General features: G+C 50.5%; 1 protein-coding gene across 2 annotated transcripts; it reads right to left on the reverse strand.

Moving 5' to 3' along the window:
• Window positions 1-6,581: 6,581 nt before the first annotated feature.
• Window positions 6,582-21,693, reverse strand: HEATR6 (HEAT repeat containing 6). Of its 2 annotated transcripts, none has more exons than XM_085078551.1 (20): window positions 21,484-21,693; window positions 20,777-20,884; window positions 20,225-20,365; window positions 18,973-19,088; window positions 18,494-18,608; window positions 18,178-18,279; window positions 17,632-17,769; window positions 16,523-16,806; window positions 16,054-16,231; window positions 15,548-15,754; window positions 14,791-14,890; window positions 14,275-14,636; window positions 13,294-13,416; window positions 12,686-12,772; window positions 11,621-11,755; window positions 10,453-10,575; window positions 9,312-9,436; window positions 8,622-8,718; window positions 8,048-8,252; window positions 6,582-7,624 (listed from the first exon to the last, which is right to left on the reverse strand). In XM_085078551.1, exons 1-20 carry the CDS (start codon window positions 21,670-21,672, stop codon window positions 7,074-7,076), a joined length of 3,486 nt encoding a protein of 1,161 aa, XP_084934677.1. In that variant the 5' UTR covers window positions 21,673-21,693; the 3' UTR covers window positions 6,582-7,073. The 2 variants fall into 2 exon arrangements, with proteins under 2 accessions (XP_084934677.1, XP_084934678.1); XM_085078552.1 differs by having other exon boundaries at window positions 7,437-7,624; window positions 8,109-8,252.
• Between the last annotated feature and the right edge of the window lie 395 nt (window positions 21,694-22,088).

Raw genomic sequence — 22,088 nt, forward strand, 5'->3', positions numbered from 1 at the left:
CGCCTCATCCAGGCAATCCCTACCCGTGGCCACATCCTCCTCCACCACCACAGAGGGGCCGGCAGTGTTTGCCCTGAGCCAGGCTGCAGCTCCCAGCTGGCAGCGACGCCATCGGTGCCAACCATCCCCGCAGGGCCAGCGCGGGGTCAGCCTCGGGCACAGCTCACCGCACGGGGACTTTGCTCCTGGCACCGCACGGCTGCGTCCCCAGCACAGCGCCAGGTGCCAGGCTGGGGTGGCCTCATGGCCACCTCGCACCGGGCAGAGTGGGGACACGGCAGCCACGGGGCACTGGTGGGACTTTTCCCGCGAGGCAGCAGGGCGGGCACAGCGCCGGGGGATTTCTGCCGCGGACACGCTTACGCATTTCGTATCTGCCTCTCATTTTTTCCTTGCAGTTTCATTTAACGCCTGAGCGCGTGCAGACACCGCCTCTGACCTCGCGGGCAGTGGGCAAGAGAGTTCCCACCAAAACAGGCCCATTAAACCCCCTCATGGAGATTTTTTCTCCTCTGCCCCCACTTGCGCTGAGATTTTCGCATTCCCTGCCTGCCTCCGCCTCCCCCACACCGAGGTGATGTAATGTTTTGAAGGCTTCTCCATCCCCACCTTTATTAAATATGACCCGCGGTTGATCCCCGGCGGGGCGAGGGGAAGCTGTGGTTTCGGGAGGGATCAGACATGAAAGGAAGAGCTGCCTGCCCCGCTCAGGGCTCGCTCAGCAGGGCCATGGGGAGCTCTCACACCCCAGCACCCCAACATTCACAGCCTCCAACACCACAGAGGTGCCACTTTCACCCTGCAGGGCAGTCAGGTCTGCTGGCACTTTGGTTTGGGATGTAAATGATCTTTTTCTGTGTCCCACATCATGGATAAGGCTATAGCTCTCCTTGTGCAGAGTTTCTGGCAGAGAGGTTCAGCCGTAGGGGTCTGGTGGCCCAGCTCTGGGCTGAGCCCTGCTGTCCCTGTCACCCACAGTCCCCAGCACAGAGACCCCACTGACACCCCACTGACACCCCAACACGGGCTGTGCTGCACAACCCGCTCAGCTCCCAGGGAAGGGACATGTCCAAGCTGTCACAGAGTGAGACTTCAGTGTGGAAATGACTCTTCTTCCACCCACGTGTCCCCTGCTCCAAGTGCAGCAAACGTGAACCTGGGCATCATCTGGGAAGAGATCTGGGTCTGTTCAGCCTTGCAGGGGATGGATTTATCTCCAGCTGGTGTTCACCATGTCCAGTCTCACCCCAAGGAGCACTCAGGCAGGACTGGCACCAGGTGGGCTGTGCTGGCACCAGTGTCAGCACTGGGGACACAATGGGGAAGCCCCGTGTTGTCCTTCCAGCAATGTGGGTGCACGGATCGTGGGGACATCCATAATTTTGGGGACATCCATAATTTTGGGGACATCCATCAGCTCAGTGCCCTCACCCAGAGCCCTGCAGATCCACCTGGCACAGGTGGAGGGGATGAGGCAGGAGCTGGGGCCAGGAGGGAGGGTCAGGAGCCACCCTGGACTGGCTGGGCTGGGGTGCAGGGTGGGCAGGAGGACACCGAGCAGCAGCGTTTGTCTGTCACGCCGATAATTAATGTTTCTCCCTTACACTTTGCAAATAACTCGCAACTCTCTTTGTCTGGTGATAAATGGCCCCTTTGAAGTTCTCCTTTCTCAAAAGCAAAGCAAAGAAACACTTTCATAATCCGTCTTCACCTCCCGTCCTGTGCCGAGGCTCTGCTGCTCTGGGGGGCGCACAGGGGGGCTGGTGGCCCCTCAGCTACAGGTGGGACCCCTCTGGGGCTGCTTGGTGTCCCCTTACTCTGCCGGGGGGGCAGGCAGTGGGGCTCAGGACCACCTCAGTTTGTCCCCTGAGGTGACAATGGCCATGACATGGCCATGACAATGTGTCCTTCTGCACTGGTGGCCTGCCCACCACGTCCCCTCCCCAGCAGTGTGCCCCTAGACCGCTCTGCGACTCCCCAAAACCCCATTTTCAGAGGTCCCTCGAGCTCCCCAGCTCTGGGGCTGGAGGGGAGCTCTGGATAGGGTGGCTGTGGGGAGCAGGGACCCTCTGAGGGGTGTTTGGGGCCACAGGGGTGCGGACGTGACCCAGCACCCACCGTGAGCCACACACAGGTCCCCCCGCAGCTCCCGCTCACACTACGGTTCTGCTTCGCTGCCACAGCAAAACAAGTTCTGCTGGGCTATAAAAAGGCGCTGGAAGCAGGGCAGGCCAGGAGAGCGGTTGGAATCCATGCCAGAGCTCTTGCAGGTTGTCACTGGCTTACGTGTCAGGGCAAACAATGCTATCTGCCCGTGGAATCGCGGCGCAAGGAACACCACAACAGCGGCCCAAACCCCAAACAGGGGGTCACGGGGCACAGCGGGCAGGCAGCGGGTCCTGAGCGGGGCTGGGCTGCCATGGGGACAGCCATGGGGACAGTGCCACGCGTGGCTGTGCCCGATGGCGAGTGTGGCACTGGCCAGACGGCTCCTCCTGTCCGGTCCCAGGCAGGGGTGGCCCCGCTGACCACCGTGTCCCCACAGGGGCAGGCATTGCACGGATGCCATTCTGCTTTGCCGCGCGTCCTCTGACTCTTTATTAATTTTAAGACAAAGAGGAGGGAAGCGAGCTGGAACGGGCGCGGAGGTGGGGTTGTTTTCTGGGAAAACAAAAGCAGCCTGGCCAGTGCCAAGGCCCAGGGGATGCTCAGGGCTGGAGGAGCTCCCCGAGGACAGGGGGTCCAAATTTGGGGCAGCTTCAGTGTGAGTTCCAGCTGCACTACAGGGAGGCACCAACCCAAACCCTGACCAGCCCCACCACCCCATGTGTCACCCCATGGCCATGGGTGTCTGTCTGTGTCACTCGCCCCTTTGTGTGACGATGGTGGCACCAGACGTGCTCTGTGCAGGGGGACCCCAATGGTGGCTCCCCACGCTGAGGGCAAGAGCTGCCACAGTGGAACCTGAGAAATTCCAAAAGTTCCAAGGAAAGTAAAATCCAGCTCTTCACAGGCAGCGCAGCAAGGCGCAGGTGGAAAAGCGGCTTTGGAGCAAGGAAATGCTGTTGGAGGGTCGCAACAACTTCCCACCTGTGGCAAGAGCCCCCCGTGGGCACAGCTCACCCCAGCCCCTGCCACAGGGGAGACCCCCACTCCGAGCACATTTCTCTGCACTGGCTGCCCTCCCTGGGAGGGTGCAGCTCTGCTCCCCAGCGGGGTCCCCGCCGGGCCGTGGGGGGAGCCGGGAGGGCAAAAATCAAAAGCAAATTGCGGGAGTCAATGGTGCGGAGCCGCAGGCGGCCTCAGCGGCTGCCGTGTGACTTTGATTCCCCTATCATAACCCCGAATTAAAAATTCAAGCAATTACTTGCATGGCTTCCCCCCGATTAGGCTGGGCCTCGCGTTCATTAATGCGGGCGCACAGAGAAAAGCCATTAGGGCGGGTGGTGGGGATGGTTTCGCTGAGAACAGTTCCGCTCCAGAAAGGAGCTGGGCCAAAGCCGAATTTCACACATCTCCCAGGCTGCCCAAGCACGGCCAGGGCCCTGAAAGCTGCCTTTGTCCCCCGGCAGTCCCTGGGATGGTCCCCACGGGATGGGTGGCATGCAGAGGTGCACTGGTAAAAGCACCAGGCCAGTGCTGGCAGCGTCGAGGGGACTAACCCGAGTCACAGTGATGTTTCCAGCAGCACCAAGCTGATCGCCCCCCAAAACATTCACCCAGCCCAACCCTGCCGGTGCAGGAGCTCACAGAGGGAATGGGGTGGCTGTGGAATCACCCAGCCCATCTCAGCCCTCTGCACGTGGGCCAGAGCTCGAGCAAGATGCAGCAAGTCTCCCACCCAGCAAGCCCGGGTTTATGAGCAAATTTCAAGTTCCACACAGTTTTCCCTCCCATTCCAGTGCAAACGTTTCTCCTGCTGCTCCAGGAGTGGGGACTGGGCATGTCACCTTCGGTGGGACTCCTGCCCAGGCTGTGCCCCCCCAGGGACCCCCTGCCCTGCAGCTGCCAGCGTGCCAAGCGTGCCCCTGCTCCACCACTGGGCCATCAAGGAAATCTGCTGGACTGAAAAAATACCAGCACGTCTAGACTGAAATACCAGTCTGGGCTCCCGGGGAGCCAGAGGACCCCCCCGGAGCAGCGTGGGCTCCCTTCTCCCGGGGGTGGCATAGGATGACCCAGGGACAATCCTGCTCCTCAGGGCTCTCCAAGCCCCTTTCGAATCTCTGTCTCCATCCCCACCTGGCACTGCTGTGCCCACTGTTTTCTTCCACACTCCTTGCCCACACCGTTCCTGCTGGGATCCCTCCTGCAATGGGCAAGAGTGGCGCCGAGGTCGGTGTGACAGCCAGGTCAGGCCACCGAGGGTCGGGCTGTGCCCAAATCCCCTCGCCGGCTGTCACCTCCTCCGTGCTGGCTCTGCCGGCTCCATCCATCAGCCGCAACCCCCGAGCCGCCTGAGGGGGAGCAAAGGAAAACAGACAGGATAAAAATCACCGAATTAGCGGGTCCCGGGGAGGGACGGCCTGCGAGATAGCGCGGGGCCATTTTTTATGGGAGAGACAGCAGGCATGAACCGAGGATCAGCCTCTTCCCTTTGACCCCGCCACTGGAAGTCACCCCTGCCTTCGCCACCCCATTGCTCACGGGCCGATGTCACTGACACCGCAGTCACCGCATCCCCGCGGCCACAACCACCGCCGGCGGCAGCGAAAAGTTCATTTTCCAGCCGGGGGACGCGCTGTGTCCGCAGCCGCTCGAGTCGCGGGGCTGCTCGGGCTGGTGGCACCCGTGTCCTGCCCCGCGGGGACAGCCAGGACCCCAGCAGGGGGACCCCGCGCTGTCGCCGCCCGCCGTGCCCGGGGACGTGGTGCCACCTCGTGGCCCGGTGACCGGGCCGCTCCCGGGGCTGCCGCAGGATGCTCAGCGCTCAGCAGCCGCAGGGTCACCGGTAAATCGCTGCCTTCGCCCCCCGGCCAGAGAGACAGTTGTTGGAGGGAAGAAAAAAATTAATTTAAAAATAAAAATAATATCCAAATCGCTCGGTGCAGGCGAGGGGGCTGTTTAACAGCTGTGGGTGACCCACTGGGGTGGCTCCTTGCTGGGCTGCCCAGGGCAAAGCCCACCTCGGGTGGTCCCAGGGGCACCCAGGGAGTTCCAGGTGGGCACCTAGCCCAGGGAAAAGCTCCCTCGGGGGCTGCTCGGGGCAGGAGACATCCCGAGGCTGGGATCAGGCTGGGCACTAAAGCCCTTTTGTTTTCCCCACCCAGTGACCCCGCGGAAGAACAAGATTGTCTTTCAAACGGAGCCGATGTGGAGCTCCAATGTCCCTTGCCACCTTGGCTATAAATCATCCTGCATGTGATAAGGTAATTACCTTCTCCTTGGAACTATTCATAGGAAAAACCTATAAAGTGCCTGACTTGTAAACACAACAATAAAGAGGCAGTACAATAAAACCTTGGCCGGGGTGGGGAAGGTGCTGCCTTTCTCCAGCCCTGAGCACCTCATGCCCCACCAGGCCCTGGGGACACAGGCTGCACCCCATCCTGTGGCTCCCACTGGCAGTGAGGGGTGGCACAGGGAACATGCTGCTCTGCCAGGCACCAAAAGAACATCTGACGCTGAAGGGATGTGTAAAATCATCACTTGCATCACACAGGAGGCAGCTCTGGAGGTGTCAGGAAATTTGGGAAAGAAATCCAGGCAGAGCTGTGCTTTCAGTGGCCATGGGACAGATTTGTCCCCGAGGCAATGCAGAAACACAGGCTCAGAGATGGTTCAGGTGCAACTGCAGCAGCCAGAGAGAAAAGGAGCAAGTGAAGCTGAAGTGCAAATGTGTCACCTGAAGCAGAGCCAGGACAGGGCCCAGCAGGGATGCTCAGCTCTGCTTCCATCTCAGTGTTTCCCAAGCCTGACCACACACCAGGCTGGCACAGCAGCAGAAGTCATCCCTGGCAGGGAACTGGCTCCATGAATCCATTGAAAAAGGCTCCATGACTGCAGGAAGTTTTGGATACTCTCAGCACTCGAGGCTGCTGAAACCAGCGGCGAGGGTGGAAGAACAAAGCAGATGAATTTTGTATCCCCCAGAGGTTTTACAACAGGCAGGGCTTGCCCTGAGCTCTGTTCAAACATCCAGCCCGGGGTTAGGACAGCAGGCACTTAACTCTGAGTGCCCCAGAGCTCTGCTCATTCCTGGAGCTGCTGATTTGTCCCCAGCAACATCAGAGAGCTCAGTGCTCCCCCGGCTATCAGCAGAGTAAGCACAGAGCAAACACAGAGTAAGGAACACCAGCAGGAAGGAATGGGAAGAGGACAGAACTCCATTCCAGAAACAAATCCATGTGCTGTTAGAACATCACTGCACCTCCCACAGAGGTACCTGAAGAGCCAAAATTCCAACCTTGGAGAATCTACTTTGAATTTTCTGGCTTAGGTAGCATGGAACCATCCACCTGGAAACAAGGAATTTTTTGTTTTTTGGAAGACAGGATGAGTGGAGGCAGCAGTGAGGCACAGGCCAGGTGTAGGACACTGGGAACACAGACAGGTAAAGGCAAAGGGTGTTTGCTTTAAGCTATTCTTCAAATATTGGCATATTTGGGTTTATTGCAGGAACACAAGAGTGACAACATTTGCAGTGCTCTGAAAAACAAAATTCTTCCAGCCCCCTGCTTTACAAACATGATTCTGGATCCTGCAGCAATAGGAACAAAATGCTTTGAGATAAGCTGAGGGAACAGGCAGCTTTATAAAACACACAGAGAAGGAAAAGGCATTTGTTTTCCAAGTGGCAACGTTGTAACAGCGAAGTGCACAAACCAACCCCAGGGAGGGCAATGGCAGAGCTCACCAAACACGGCAATAAAAAATAATAATAATATAAAAATGAAGTCCTAGAAGTTTGGATTTTTTTATCAGGCATTATTAATAAAGTCTGAAATAAAATATTGAATATCAGCAGCAGGAAACGTTTCCTCTGGATGCCTTGTGCAAGGGAACACAAGGAACTTGTGCAAGGAGTTTGGTGCTCCCTGTGGAAGTTTTGGTCACTGAAATGGGCATTTCCTTCAAGCCTCTGTTAGTTCTGTGGTGTTGATGTGCCTTGTCAGGACATCCTCCAGGTACAGGGACACTCTCACCCTCGCCTTGCCCTGCAGTTCTCTCTCTATCCCACTGAGGTGGTCGATGGCTCCCTGCAGTCCTCTCTCCCTCTCCCCCAAATCCGTGTGCATTCCTGCTTCACTCTCCTCCCCTGAGGACCTCAGGTACTGCAGGACGTAGGGTTTGATGGCCTCCCCGTGGTCCCTGAGGGTCCCCCAGATGAGGGGCAGGTCGGTGCTCCTCGCCAGCTGCAGCAAGTGCAGCAGAGCCTGGCAGATCTGTGTCCTGAGGCTGGAGCTGTACTTGAACTCCAGGAAGTCCTCGGTGTCCTCACTCCTCTGCAAGGCCACCACCAAGGCACTCCAGATTTGGCAGAACTGCTCTGTGGAACCATAGCATTCCCTCTTGCTGGGGATGGACAGAGCCATGGCTGACTTGATTCGCACCTTGAAGTTCTTGCAGGACTTGACTACAGAGGAAAGGGCACTGAAAGCTTGTGTGGCCCAAGGAGCCTCTCCTGAAAAAAATAAAACCCCCCATTTTTAATCAGCCAAAATACTCAAAACTATAAATGTCTCCTAAATATTTAATGGGCTGATACTTACTGAATTTATTGTGGTTTAAATGAGGGAATCAGGGGTTATGAAATGAATTATTAGTTAAAACAGTTAATCTTCTGGAGTTTCACAAGAGGACATCTGACATTTATAATCCCCATCCTCACACTCTTCTCTACCACGACAGATCCAACTGAACACAGCAGTTACACCAGCACTGGCACTGGCAGCAGTGAGTCTGTCCCACTGGGAATAGCCCCGGGAACACTCTGACAGCAAGACTCAGCTCTGCTGGCTTCCCCCCTTCTCCTCCACCCCAGCAGCCCCAGACACGATGTGCTGAGCCCCCCAAGTGCAGAGGCAGCCCAGGGCAGGGCTCTCACCGAGAGGCAGGGCAGGGTTCTTGAACACGTTGCCCAGCGCGTAGCACGCGTTCCAGCGCACCTTCATGGTGGCCTCGCTGCCCACCGTGGCTATCAGCGCCTGCAGGGACTCCTCCATGGCCTCCCTGAACCTGGGGTTGGCCACGTGGCAGGGCTGCAGGAAATGGAGCACGTTGCCCAGGGCTCGGACAGCATTGCTCTTGACCTGCAACACACAAAAGTGGTTTTTTTTGGGGTTATTGGCAGGTCTTGTCAAGCCTGCTGTGGAATCATCTCAGAGCCAGCGAGGAGCAGAGCTGGAATCACACTGTGTCTTCCTAAATGCCACCAGAAAGATCATTCTCTGCAAATGGTCACAAACCAAACCAAAAGCCCCTGCACTGTGGAAAAGCACCGTGAGAGTCCCTGCAATTCAAACAACACAGGAAACCTCTGAACAGCAGCCCCGAGCTGCAGCTCCCCCCAGACGTTGAGGCAAAGAGACCCAAAGTAAGTGCTGCCTTTTTCCTTTAATTATTTTTTTTAATGCAGAAATTGACTCCACCAACTCCACCCTCCTTCCCCTCAGTCTTACCTTGTCTCTGTCCTTGGATGCCTCCGTCGCAGACCTCAACAATTTCAGCAGCAGGAGATCAGAAAGTTCCTCCTGGAAGCTTTGTCCCATGGTTTCCCTGGCAGGAGAATCATCCTGTGAACACTCAGCTCAGCTGCTCCATCCCCAAAGATGTGATACAACCCTTTATAAAGGCCCATGAACAATCAACCTTCAATCTTTAGAAGGCTAATATGTAAGGCAGACCTTTCTGCATGTGACCACTATGTTTATTAATTTAAAACCAAACTATCAATGCAAGAAAGCTGGTTAGCAATGGTTAAGACTAATAAAAAACAGAGGGCAAGGAATTCCTCAGGGGCAATTCTGTAGCAGGAATATATGATAACTATTTTTCTGTTAAAAATATAACAGTAGGTTGGGCTTCCCTCAGTCTTTGGCTGGAGGAAGGGTTAAATATTTATTAATTTTACTTCTGTGTTATGTTGAAAACAAAGGAACCATGTAATTACAACAAGCAACACACAACAAATGGAAAAGTGTAAAGTTTTAAAGAGTCTCTAGAGTGACAGGACCTGGGGGAATGGCTTCAGACTGAGTAGATTTAGATAAGATATTAGAAAAAAACTCTGTGAGGGTGCCCAGCTTGAGGCTGTGTCCCCTGTGGGGAGGTGGCAGGGAGGTGTCACCCCAGGGCAGGATGTCACATACATGTTGATGATCAGGGTGTCTGTCAGGTTGCCCAGGGACCAGGCTGCCTTGGCACGGACGTTGGGAGACTTGTCGTGGAGGGAATTCAGAATGGCATTTGCTGTGTCTGCCACAAACATCACATCCTGTCAAAGCAAAAAGCACTGAAAAGTTACAAAGTTCTCAAAATCCTCAGTACTACATTTTGGCTTTCCCAGGGAAAATGAGAGAGACACCAGCTCTATTCATTTACTCTTCTTTTCTGGGTGACACCTTTTAATGAGCTCATGGTGCTCTCTGCAGCTTTGCCTGACCTTTAATTAAAAGTCCAAGCCTGAATGCTGGCCAAGTCCACCACTCTTGGGCAGCTGCTGCTGGAAAGCTTCAATGTATTATTTAATTCCAACTGGTGCTTTAGTTACTTTGGATTTTAACATAATTACATGGACTGCCAACCTTAAACTCATGAAATCCCACTCTTACAGTAATTGCTTCTCCAAACTCCCTGTTGAGCTGCCTGTCTAATCTTCTCTTCTATGGCACATTACATGTGCCTACGGTATTTTCTTTCAAAATATTTTTGAATTAAACTCCAAAATCAGCTACTGATTTTTTTTTATTACATCATTCACTTAAGGTTACCTTGTAAAAACTAATCTTCCAGCTCAGCCGTGCTAAGATGATATTTAGTAGGAAAAAAAAGAGCTTTTTTTCCCTCTAAATAAGCTTTATTTCTTAGTTTTAAGCAGAACTGAAGCCTTCACATTAACAACTTGTTAAAATCACAGAGTCCTGAAGGTTGGAAAAGATCTCAAAGATCGAGTCCAACATTAAACTCCACAGAGCACTGTACAGCTGTTCCCTTCATCCCAGCTCTACCTCACCCCTGTGCCAGCCTAACCACTCCAGCTTCCATCCCTGAGAGTTTGGGAAGATCCTGACCTCTCTGCTTTTCCTCTCACTTCTGCTTCACCTCACTTAAGGCTGCACTGATTCTGCTCTCACATGAAAGCCAAGAGCAGGTCTGGAGCCAGTAAGGAAAACTATAAATACACTACAGACCAAAAGTAAATTAATTTCAAAAGAATCCGTTTTCCCTGTCTCATGGCTCATCAAAGCCATTATTAAACAGCTCAGAAGAAGGGGATGGGTTGGCTCTGACCTGTCTGAGGCATGGGAAGAGGATGTAGACTCCCAGGGCACGAGCAGCAGCAGCTTTCACCAGGGGGTTCTCGCTGTGGTTCAGGCCAAGCAGCAATGTGACACACAGGATCTGCTGGTCACCCTGCAACGAGGAGCAGCATGGCAGTTGGGGACACTGAGGAGAGCTCTGTCCTGCAGGGACACACAAATCCTCTGAAAGACCCTGGATCTGAAGGAGCTTCCACTCAGAGCATGCTCTCAGTGAAGTGAATTGTGTTTCAGGAGCTCACCCAGGACACAGGACTGCTTGCAGCACACAGATCTCACAGCTGCTAGGTGAGACCATGAAGGAAACCAAAATATGAACTCATCCAGAGCAGAAGGAATGGCTCATCAGAGGTTACTCACAGAGGATGGGTTGCTTTGCCTTCCTTCCCTCTCTGCCCTTCATTAACCAGGACAGGCAGGCAGGGTGAGCTCAGCCTGGGCAGGTTGTCAGCTCACCAGCCCATGACAAAGGGTCAGAGTGGGCACTGACTTGACCCCACTTGGCCACAGGGACAGGAGAGTGGATGGGATCAAAGTACAGGGGGATGAAGTACATGCTGTACTTGGAGAATTCCAGAGATACTGCTGGACCAGCAATTCCTGGGCAAATGAGATCTGGCAGAGCACTCCCCAGCAAGGGCACAGTGACACAGAAGGAGCTGCACAATGCAGGGGGGATCCACTGCCAAGGCTTTCATGTTTAAAAGCATATTTCATGCTGCAAAGGGAAAAAACATGCATGCAAATGGGTGCACAACATCAGGCCCTGGCTGTTGGCTCAGCTGGCTCTTCAAAGAATTAACCAGCAGAATAACAATCCTTCACCCACCCCTCCCTCACGCCATGAAATTCTTGTCCTCCATCTCCTGTGCATCATTGCCAAGGTTGGGTATTCATGGCAGGGCCAAACAGCTGCTGTGACCCACAGATGAATTGTTCTGACAGGCTAATTACTCCCAGCATTGCCTTTTCCAGCCTTCAGTAGTCACAATGCTCAGAATGTAAAGAAAAGAAAAATTCTATAAGGTTTCTTTACTCTCTCCTGGTAAGTTTTAAGAGGCTTTACGCTACTGTGATCTGGTGGGCAAGGACAAAGCCTCAGAAGTAAAAACACCAGGTTTAAAGGTGAGTTCTCTTACCTGCAGAAGGCTGAAGGCCTCTGGTAAGATTGAGGACAGAGCATCACAGGCACTTGTCTGGAGAGTGGCATGGGGAGAGTTCTGCAGAGTGCCAGGTAAAGGCCCATTTAACATCATCGTCCAGAAAGTCACAACCTGCAGGAGGAGCAGCCAGATTTATCTTTTAAACTCAGCAGTTATGCCTAAGTTATTGTTTTAAAGATGATCACCTTTTAGAAATACTCACAGCAGGGAGCATAATCACACATAGAAGGTGTTACAATTGTTTGGAGCCTAAAATACTTGGCATTCAGAAACATTTAAATGACATTTTAGTATTGCTACCAAGTAGCTGTTCACTGAGTTCCGTTTGTTTCCTTCTCAAGGCCAAACACCCTAAATTTAAACTGCATTAAATAGAATTGCAATCCCACTCCTGCATCCACACAGCTGAGTGTTTTCGTTTGCCTGACAATTTACATTCACAGCAAATAACAGGAACCTGATGCTACTGAACACATTTCCTGTCTTGTAGGCTCAAAACTTAGCACGAGCCAAAGAAATTTTTAAGCTTGCCTTCTGTTCACAGAAGCAAGACATAAACAGGACTATACTGCTCAGCTTCTGCAAACTCAGCCAACAAACAGCTAATGAATTTTTCCGAATTCACATATATTGTGGTTCTGGCCACTCTCTCTGCACTTGTGAGCAGCCAGAAAATGTAGACTGGCTCTTCAACAATGCAAATCCACCAAAATTCTAGAAGTTTGAAGCAGCAGTAATGACATACACAAATCAGTGCTGTTCTTCCAGCTCTCTGAGCTACAGCAGGCTGCAAGAGTTGGGAAGAGGAGAGGCAAAGAGGTGGGCTAACATCAGGTAAAAGAAATAAAACCCAACACACCTGTCCACGACAAGAACAACTGCCAAATCACTGCAGGAAGCCTACAAAACTGTCCATATTGGCATCCATAAAGCTGCAGTCTGAGTCCCTTCCTGCTTCCCTGCAATTATTTATCTGTGTCTGTGCCAGTGACTTTGCAGAGTCCAAGGAAGGAGCTCAGGGAGGTAGAATCTCACACTTACCATGCTGACAGGCACTCTCTGCTCAGGGGCAGTGGGGGAGTCAGGTTTGTGCTGCTGCAGGACACCTGTGCCCAGCTCCTCCAGAAGCTGCAAAGAACAAAAAGCAAGGAGGTCTTTCATCAGGGATGACTCAAGGAGCATGGAACAACAAAACCTTCACCTACAACTGCATCTACTCACCCAGGGAACAAAAAATAAAAGATTCAGTATGGGCTTGAACTGTTCTGTCCCTGCTAGTACTGAAATTATAGAAAAAGCTTTTCCCACATAAAGTCTCCAGCTAGAACAGCATAACAAATTACTGCACAAAGAGGAAATCTTTAGGTCACACAGCACAGTCCCTGCACCAGCTGATACTCAATCAGTGAAGGACCAGTGTTGTAGTCCTTGCATTTCCCAAGCTTCCTGGTGACTCAGCAGAGCAACAAAATTCTGCTGAGATTTCAAGACTGGAAGCTGAAGGTGCACTTCTCAAAGTGTCATGGTGCTGCATTTCTACATCACACACAGATGCTCTGAATATTCATCACCACTCATCTGCATTTGCAGAGCACACAGACAGATAAAACTGACTTGGTAAAAATGTTGATGTGTCCTCCTGCTCTTACTTTGGCTCCATGAAGCTGAATGGATGGATCCATTTCTTCCATGCATCTGCAAGCCACTTCTCCAAGCTCCAGGAAATAGCTCTGAGCCATAGGGAAATAACCTTTCACAAGAAGAGCCAACACCTAAATACAGACAAAAGAAATCCCATTCAGCATTTTTTTCCTTCTGTTTACCCAAAACACCCCAAATACACACTGAAAGGATGGTAATGGGCTAATCAGTCCTGGCACCATATACTGAACTCTGATGTAACAGATACACCTTGCAGCACAACTTCTAGAATACTAGAGCTGATTAAAAGCCTCCCTGTTCCATTATCTTGTTCAAAGAAGAGCCACAGAAGCACTATCAGGTAGCAACACCATGAATTATTTACTGTGAATGCTCCTGTAGCCAAAAAAAACTAAGAACAAGACATTCTGTAGCTCCTGTAACACTGCTGCTGCCTTCTGTGGAGCTGGATTTAACAAATATTTATTGTTCCAGAAAAAGAGTGAGACTTCTTGGGATGTATGTTACAAAATCTTACTCTTTGCTGTGGGTACATGAATTAAAACAAGGCCAAGCCTCAACATCCACAGGTACTCCTTGAGTCACTCCACAGCTCCTTGCAGACTGTTCTCTGACTGCAGGGCTCTTCCTCACTTTTTCCCACCAAAACTTTAATCTGGATTCCATCTGGAGTAGTTTTCATGGGGAAGACTCATAGTCTGCCAGCATACACCCCCAAATGATATTCAAAAATACTGAAGATAAAAATCCCAGGCAAATGAACTTGCTGCAGCAGCTTTCCTGTGTGACAGTCATGCTGTGACCACAGAATCAAAATGTTTGAGTCACAGCAGCTCAGCCTCACTGCACCAGGAAACACCTCAGCCTAAATCTCCCTGAAAGAGCAGGAAGCAAAGGGAATCCACAGCTGAGGGAGGCAGCTGGATATTAGCCCAAGCTCCCTGTGCAGGGACTGGGCAAGCTCCCACCTGCAGGGACTCCAGGCGGAGGGGACACGGCTCGTAGACGCTGGCCAAGGACGGGAAGTTGGCATCACTGTCAGAGCAGGAATCCTCCCTGGGCAGGACGATGATGGAGACACACAGGCGGAGCAGCCAGCACGGCTCTGCAGGTGCACATCCTGCTGGATTGTCCAGAGGGCTTTCCCCAGCCGAGGGCAGGGCTTTCCTCCACTGCTCGGAGGAGTGGAAGCGCCGAGGGGTTGTGCTGCCACTGCTGCTCAGCCCTGAGGAGCTGGGCTGCTGCAGGAGCAGCTGCACCTCTGGCAAAGGTGCCTGCACAGAAACTATTGCCCCCAACAGCGTGAGGCTGGAAACTCGAACGTTAACATCTGCAAGAGACGATGAAGGGGGAAGAAAGAGCAAAAAAAATCCTTTAGAATCTCAGACAAGATAGGTTATACCATATAAACAGCCATTGCTATTGAACTATGAATTTATGAAGCACAGAGGAGGGGAGGAATGTAACAGAGAGGCAATGCAAACCTTTGTGGGAGATGTAGGGCTTGATCTGGTTCCACACCCTGGTGAGCAGCCCAGGTTTCAATCGGCTGTAGGGTGCATTGGAAACCAAGTTTGCAAGGCACTGAAACACAGGGAAAGGTGCTGGTTACAATGTCAGCCTGGCCTCCAACAGGTCTGGTTTTACATTTGTAATTTAGGTCACTCAGACAGCTCATTATCTGAGGGCACCTGAAAAAAAACACCCCAATTATCTGCTGTGTGAACACTGGATACAAATTTGGCTCCTAAGAACAAGGATTTAACTACTGTTTAACTATTGTGGCATAAAGACCAAGGAATTTCAATAGCCCATGGAAAGATCTTTCTGTCAATTTGGATTCCAGTTTTAAAGTCAACGTGAGTCTTCAGAATCATTTTATAGGTTCATTCATCTCCAGAAAGACTAACGAAATGCAGAACAAAGAAAACTGCTAGACAGAAAAGAAACCCTGGAATTCTGGATGGAGCTCTGAGGAACTTGGTCCAGTGGAAGGTGTCCCTGTCCACAGCAGGGGGTTGAAATGAGGTGATTTCTAAGGTCCCTTCCAACCCAAACCATTCAGTGATTCCATGACTCTGTAGGATGATTTAGTGAATGAAACCTTGTGAGACGACAAAGATCTGATTCCCACCACCACCTCATTCCCCAACAGCAATTCTGTGCAATCTTTCTCCAGGATTTAATCTAGAGACCAACGTCCCCCCTTGGGAGCATGTGGCACATTTGCAGCGCAGTCACCTTGACTATTTGTGTCAGTGTCTGGGAAGAGGACTCTGCCACCAGGGCCAGCAGCAGGCAGCGGTGCAGCTCCCGGATGCTGGAAGCAATAGTGACAGAGAAGGGAGTAAAAGCTCTCTTGTGGTCATTGGCATCTTCAGCCACAGAGAGGAACTGCTTAGAACCTTCCAGGAAGGCTGAGAGGACTTGAAGAGCACAGGCACGTGTCTGAAATGATAAAAACATTTCTGTTACCTTTTAACACCTCATTTGAGCAGATGGAGAATTTTAAAATGTATGAAAGCCTCTCTAGAAAGAGAAAATTCAACTATCTTTTTTTTTCATAACTTTATGCAGTACAGAACCAATCCTTTGTTTCCTTAGCCAATACTTCCTATTTATTTCTTGGGGTACAGTGACCAAGCAACACAGGTACAGTAGCCCAATACTTACTGAAGGCCAGAGAAGACAACTCCTAAGATTAATAGGGGAAAACACAACAATTTTTACACTCAGAAGTGCCTCACCTTTGGAGAAGGGTCCTTCAGAGCAATTGTCATCAGGGACACAGACTGGGGGCTGCCAATACCAGGGGCATCAGGAACAAAGGCTGACCAGTAACCATAAAGAACTCTCTTTTCTATTGACTTGATAGTGGAGAGGAAACAGGCCAGAGCCCCTTGGCGAACATTGGCTTGGTAAGACCTTAAACACAAACAAAAAGACTCATGAAAGCACCAGGAAAAAGGGATGGACTTCACCCTTTTCACCTGTATTAGTGGCTGGCTGTGAGAGGAAATCTTTTAGACCAAGAACAGGAAGAGGAAGAACAAATTTACGTCCAAGCCAACACAAATGACTGCCTTCCAATTTTCATGTATCATCTCATAAATCAAAAGGGAAAGTGAGTTCCTCAGCAGTTTTGATTAAGAACAGAGGATCCCATGGAAGTGTTTTAGTGATCCCACGTTTTATGTTTCTGTGCACAACAATCACCTCACTTTGCTCTGTATTCCACCTTCAGCATCGGAATATTCCGACTCACTGCTGCTGATCCTTTTCCAGCCCGTGGAATGTGAGGACAGAGGATCCTTCCCTGCAGACACATCCGATGCACGAGGCCGACGATCTGCACAAGGGCTGCTCTGCACATCCCCCAAGTGCAATTTCAGCATGTCTGCTCCCAGGACTGACTCATTTCCTGCATCCCCTGAATCTTCTCTTCCTTCTTCCCCAAACTCTCCCTTCTTTTGTTTCCCTTTGGACTTTTTTCTTCGGTTCTAAGACAAAAAATTGTTAGGTTTTTTTAGTCAACACTTAACAAATACATGTCTGTGCAATACTACACACACAGAAACAGTCACTCTTCAGTATCTGAGTTTTTAAATTCTGCTTATCAGTATCAACAGTCACAAAATTTCAGTAATACCTAAGTAAGCAGTTTATAACTGAGTAGACTCAAAAACTAAGCTTTGACTTCTTCATCAGTAAAGCAAAATATATCCAAGAACACTTTTAGTTCAAAATCATATTTCACACAAAAGTGATTAAAGAACAACACTAAATACTTCTGTAGTTCTTTTAGATTTACAGTAGATATCCAATACCTAAAAAGAAACAAGTCAGCATGACTAGATAAAATTATTTTCTCTAATGTCTTTCAGATAATCAGTAATCCAAAGCATTTACAGGGTTAAAAAATAACCTGTAGAAAGGTTAAGCAGAACAGATCAGGCAAGAAATCTGTCTTAAATGAACTTGACTTCCCTAAGAATGAGTCAAACAATTGTGCAAGTGTTAGGAGAGAAAATTTAACTTATAAAATCAAAAGCTTTGGCTAGTTTGCACGCATCAATCCCGTGCCTGCAGGCCAGGAATTCTTGGCTACGGATGAATAATTGTTGCACTGAGGAAAGCCAAGCTCTGCAGAGCCATTTGTTCATGTCACCTGAGCTCCCAAAGCAACTTTACTCAGTGCAGAATTTATAAACAACACCTTTAAAGCAAAGAATTAAATGTACTCAAGGCTCAGGACAAGAGGAGCCACCAATATCACAACAGGTAAGACACAAACACGCTGCAGAATCAGGAGTATCCCAGCTTACCCCTGTCTGCTTAGAGGTGGCTGCTTCTGACTGCTCCTGCTTGACAGGTGACCTTTTATCATACTGAGGTAGGGGAGCAGGGTACAGGGCTGTGGGCACCTCTATGCTCAGTCCTGGCAGCCCATGGAACATGCATTTCTGCAACAGGAACACAAATGTTAGAGTCCTGTCCCTTTTTCATACACAGATTTACTCTATATTCACTCCGGTGAATTCATCAATTTTCAGTTGTGCTCCTTCCCCCAGGTGCTGCCTCTCCCATATATAAAGCTGTGCAAAATCTGAAACACATCTACATCTAGAAGGACTTCAAGTAGGTCCAGAAAACCCCAAGCCTCCCATCTTCCTCTCACATTCTTCTGTGGGAAGTGCAGTTAAGATGCTGTGAAAGAAACTCAGTATATTTTTCTTCATATCTCACACTCCATTTCCCCCCACGCTCAAGCTTCTCTGCTCCCTCTTGCTCATCTTGTACTGTTTCTCACTTAACAGCATCTGGAACCTTCCAGTGTCTGCCTCTTTCTCCAGGTGGATTTAAGGATTTACCTTTAACACCGCAAGAAGAGCTCCAATTTGGTCAGTTTGCATCAGTTTCATCTTCCCACCGTTGAGAAGTGACTGGACACCTTTCAGTGCACTTTGCAGTAACTGAAAACAAAGAATTGCTTACTTTTCCTTCCCAGAATGCTGCAGGTCCACATCTTTCAAGTAAATTTCTAGGCAATTACAGTTTTGCTCAACTGGGATAGTAATATGATAGATTATTAAAGCAAAATCTCAATTGACAACATTCCAAATTCCATATATTCCAGCAGCCCAATCTCCTAATTAGAGTATTTTAGACAATTAGACCCACACTCACCATGCAAAAAGTGATGTCATCCACATCAGAGGTTTTTGAAGACTGCAGAACACTTAGGAAAGTTTGAAAACAGACACTCCTGTAGGACTCATCCAGGTATGGCTGTCCAGGGACACTAAAATTAGAGCAGGAAGAGACACAAGGTTGATTTACAGATTCATAAGTTACACAAAGTCCCATCCAAGCCCTCTGTTAGCCTGAAGACCCCCAGACAGATGGATGGCTGACTGAAAGGAACCAGCTCTACCACACAGAGAAAAAAAGGAAACCTCCTGCATGAAAAATCAGACAATACAACACTTTTCTTCCCTAAACTAATACCTTTAACATTATTTCTGGAAGACTGAGAGTTTACGCTTTTATGCACAGATATCTTGGAACACTAAAGCTCCACATTTCAAATTCATGCACCAACACCTTGCTGGCCCTGTGCTGGCAGATGTACATTTTCTAAAGCACCTGAAAAGCACAGTACACACCTGAGACACAGGTTCGCCATGCTGCGCACAGCTGCCCTCCTGAGCTCCACATCTGGCTGGGCAGGGTCACTGAACTGCAGCAGGAGCCCAGCCTTGCCCAGCAGATCCGGCAGGTACTGAAAACAAACCACCAACAGTCATTAGGGGTCAGTGCTCCTCCCTCAGCCTCCTGGGTCTTGTGTTTGGGGGCTAAACATCATGGGAGGTGGATGAAGCCTGACTGGACAGCAGGTAACCACCAAAACTGCTCCATTGCTCCTCAGAAAATATAAAGAAATATATAGATGAGTTATATGAAATATATAGATGAGAAATATAAAGATGAGTTAAGGACAAGGAGAGGTCACTCACCCATCACCGTCACAGGCATAGCTAACTTGACTTAGAGAAATTAGTTGTGTTTATTACCAATCAAAATTAAAGGAGGGTAATGAGAAGTAAAATAAATCCTAAAAATTGTCAGCTGCAATTTCAGATTCCAGAGACAGTTTTGTTTATAAAAAACAGCATGAAAATCTTAATTCCTTAAGTCCTTTTATTTTGCATTAAGAAAGGACAGAGTTGAGCACAGCTCAGCTCAGTCCCAGTTTATGCTCTCCTCCCAGACATGAAGCTAAGCTAGGAACAACTGCTGCACCAAACTGCTGCCACTACATGGGCTCCAAGCCCACACAAGCTGGCAGCTCCCAAACTGTGAGCATCACCACCCCATGCTCAGCCCAACAGCAGAGACTGCTTTGCAAGCTGCCACGAGCTGGTGACAGCAGGAGGATTCAGCATTTCAAACACTGTCAGCTGCAGCAACAAGGAGCTTCACACAGGATTGATACCCGAGAGCCTCTGCTTTGAAACGGTGCACAGCTAAACCCCTGATCTGGTTACAGGATGAATTTCAGGATCCTCAATGGAGCCTTTGGAGTTATGTGCAATTTGAAGCTCCCTGTGTGCTTCCTGCCTGAGGCACAGGGTGGCTGGTCTGCAGACTAAGCCTGTGCCCTTCTTTAATGGTGATCCCTAAAGCTGCAGCCTGCAGGTACAGGAAATTCCACATGGGAATAATAATTATTAATACACACAACTAAAATTCAACTCTTCTGTAAATATCAGCCACTATTTAAATGGGATCTAATCTTAGCATGGAAAGTAACACAATTTGAGAACTTTTCATTCTTTCAGTAAAAAAAATAAATAAACTGAAAACAGCAGTGGTGCAAATATTTTTGTCGTTATTTTCTCTTAGTTGGAAACTCACCTTCTGACACTTAGGCCCATTATTGTAAACAAGAGCTGCTAAGGCTTGCAGAATTTCAACATGTGTCCAGGAGCTGCACTGCCTCAGAGCAGAGATGCAATACGAGAGAAGGAAATTCAAGTTCTGCTCATCAACCATCACCTGTCATAACAGAAAAGGACTGTGGTCAAGACAAGCATCATCACGTACTGCTGGAGTCAATAAATCCAGAGGAAATGGTCACAAATTCGAGTGATCTGGCTGTTAAAACCACACAGCAGCACAGAATCAGCTGACACTTAAGAAATGGATGAATCAGTACAAGTGATTAAAACCAAGAGTATTTCTGAGGGTGGATCACTTCTGTCTGAAAGATGGTTTTATGAGGAACTATTCTAGAATGAGATCAGAGCCTCAGCTATGAATCAGTAAGTAATACAGTGAAAATCCAAAAAACTCTGCCTGAAGGTCACATCCACAGCCCTGGAAAAAGACAGAGCCCACCTGACTTAGTGGAGAACTAGGAGCCAGCAGCACACTGGGACAGGAAGGACAGAGCCAGACTTTTCCTACCTGATATCTGTTGAGTAAGTGATGGATAAGCTGACAGACTTTGCTGACAAGATGTTCCTGCTCCAGGGGAACCAGCTGACAGGCTTGGACAAGCACAGCACAAACCTCCTAGAAGAAAAAGCCTCAGTTTATTATTTAGGGACTATAGAGACTGTAATAATGGCTCAAGAAAAACACGAAGTTAAATCAAGGAACTGAAGAGCATTGTCCAAACATCAATTAATTCCAAAGCGCAAAGTAAGCCTGCTTTGGAAATAAAATGAAGATAAACTAGTGTAATAATGACTGTGTGTTTCCAATGGAGCAGCATCCATACTACACAACTAGAGTGCTCAGCTTTGAAGGGCTCGCTTTAAGGCTTTAAAAAATTATTTTTTCACAATCAGACCATGAGAACTGCCGGGTGTCACCGTCATCTCCAGCCGGCAGTGCTTTGGCACAGGGCAGCATGGCTCAGAGCCGCCAAGGAGCTGCAGAAGGGACCCGGGGTGACACCCTCCTGCGGTGGGACACTGGGGATGGGCACAGCGGGGGAAACACCCAGCCACGGTGTCCCCACAGCGGCACGGCTCACAGCCGCCATGTGCGCTCCGCGGCGGCACACCCGCCGCCAGGCCTCCTCCTCCTCCTCTTCCTCCTCTTCCTCCTCCTCCCCGGGCGGGCACACCGCAGCCGCGCTGTCCCCGTCCCCATCCCCATCCCCGTACCTGCGGGCCGGGCGCGGCCGGCGGCTCGGGCCCGCAGCTCTCCGAGATGAGCTGATCGAAGAGCAGGTGCAGCTCCGTGCGGCGGCTGCCCTCAGGCCGAGCCCGCAGCGCGCCCAGCCGCGCCAGGCAGCGCCGCAGCGTCCCGCCCGGGCTGGGCTCCGCCGGCTCCCCCGGCCCCGCCGCCGCCATGGCCGCCGCCCCGCCCGCGCCGCTATGGCAACCGGAGCCCTTCCGGGGCGGCGGCGGCTACGGAGGCCGGGCGGGCCGGGATGGGATGGGGCCGGGCGGGGATGGCATGGGATGGGATGGGATGGGCCCGCGGCAGGTGGCGGTGCGTGCCCGCCTGTGGGACACTGCCTGTACGACACCGCCCGCGGACCGGGCCCGGCCGCGGCAACAACAGCTAGTGCTCAACCGCAGAGTCACCCAGGGTGCAATCGCCCCCCGAGACCAACCCAGCGCTGCCAAGGCCATCACTGACCCATGTCCTCAAGTGCCACATCCACATGGTCTTTAAATCCCCCCGGGGATGGGGACTCCACCAGTGCCAGGGCTGGTCAACCTGTTCCATGGAGAAGTATTCCCGATTTTCAATCTGAAGCTCC

The sequence above is a fragment of the Lichenostomus cassidix genome, chromosome 19 (genome assembly GCF_008360975.1).
Source record: "Lichenostomus cassidix isolate B80296 chromosome 19, HeHo_3.0, whole genome shotgun sequence".
NCBI classification, from domain to species: Eukaryota; Metazoa; Chordata; class Aves; order Passeriformes; family Meliphagidae; genus Lichenostomus; species Lichenostomus cassidix.

Coding starts and splice junctions, on each gene's coding strand:
- HEATR6 (XM_085078551.1), bottom strand. CDS start 21,672: ATGGCGGCGGCGGGGCCGGGGGAGCCGGCGGAGCCCAGCCCGGGCGGG. Junction 18,609..18,972: donor ATGGCGAACCTGTGTCTCAG/GTGTGTACTGTG, acceptor CTCTAATTTTAG/TGTCCCTGGACAGCCATACC. Junction 7,625..8,047: donor GAACCCTGCCCTGCCTCTCG/GTGAGAGCCCTG, acceptor TATTTTTTTCAG/GAGAGGCTCCTTGGGCCACA.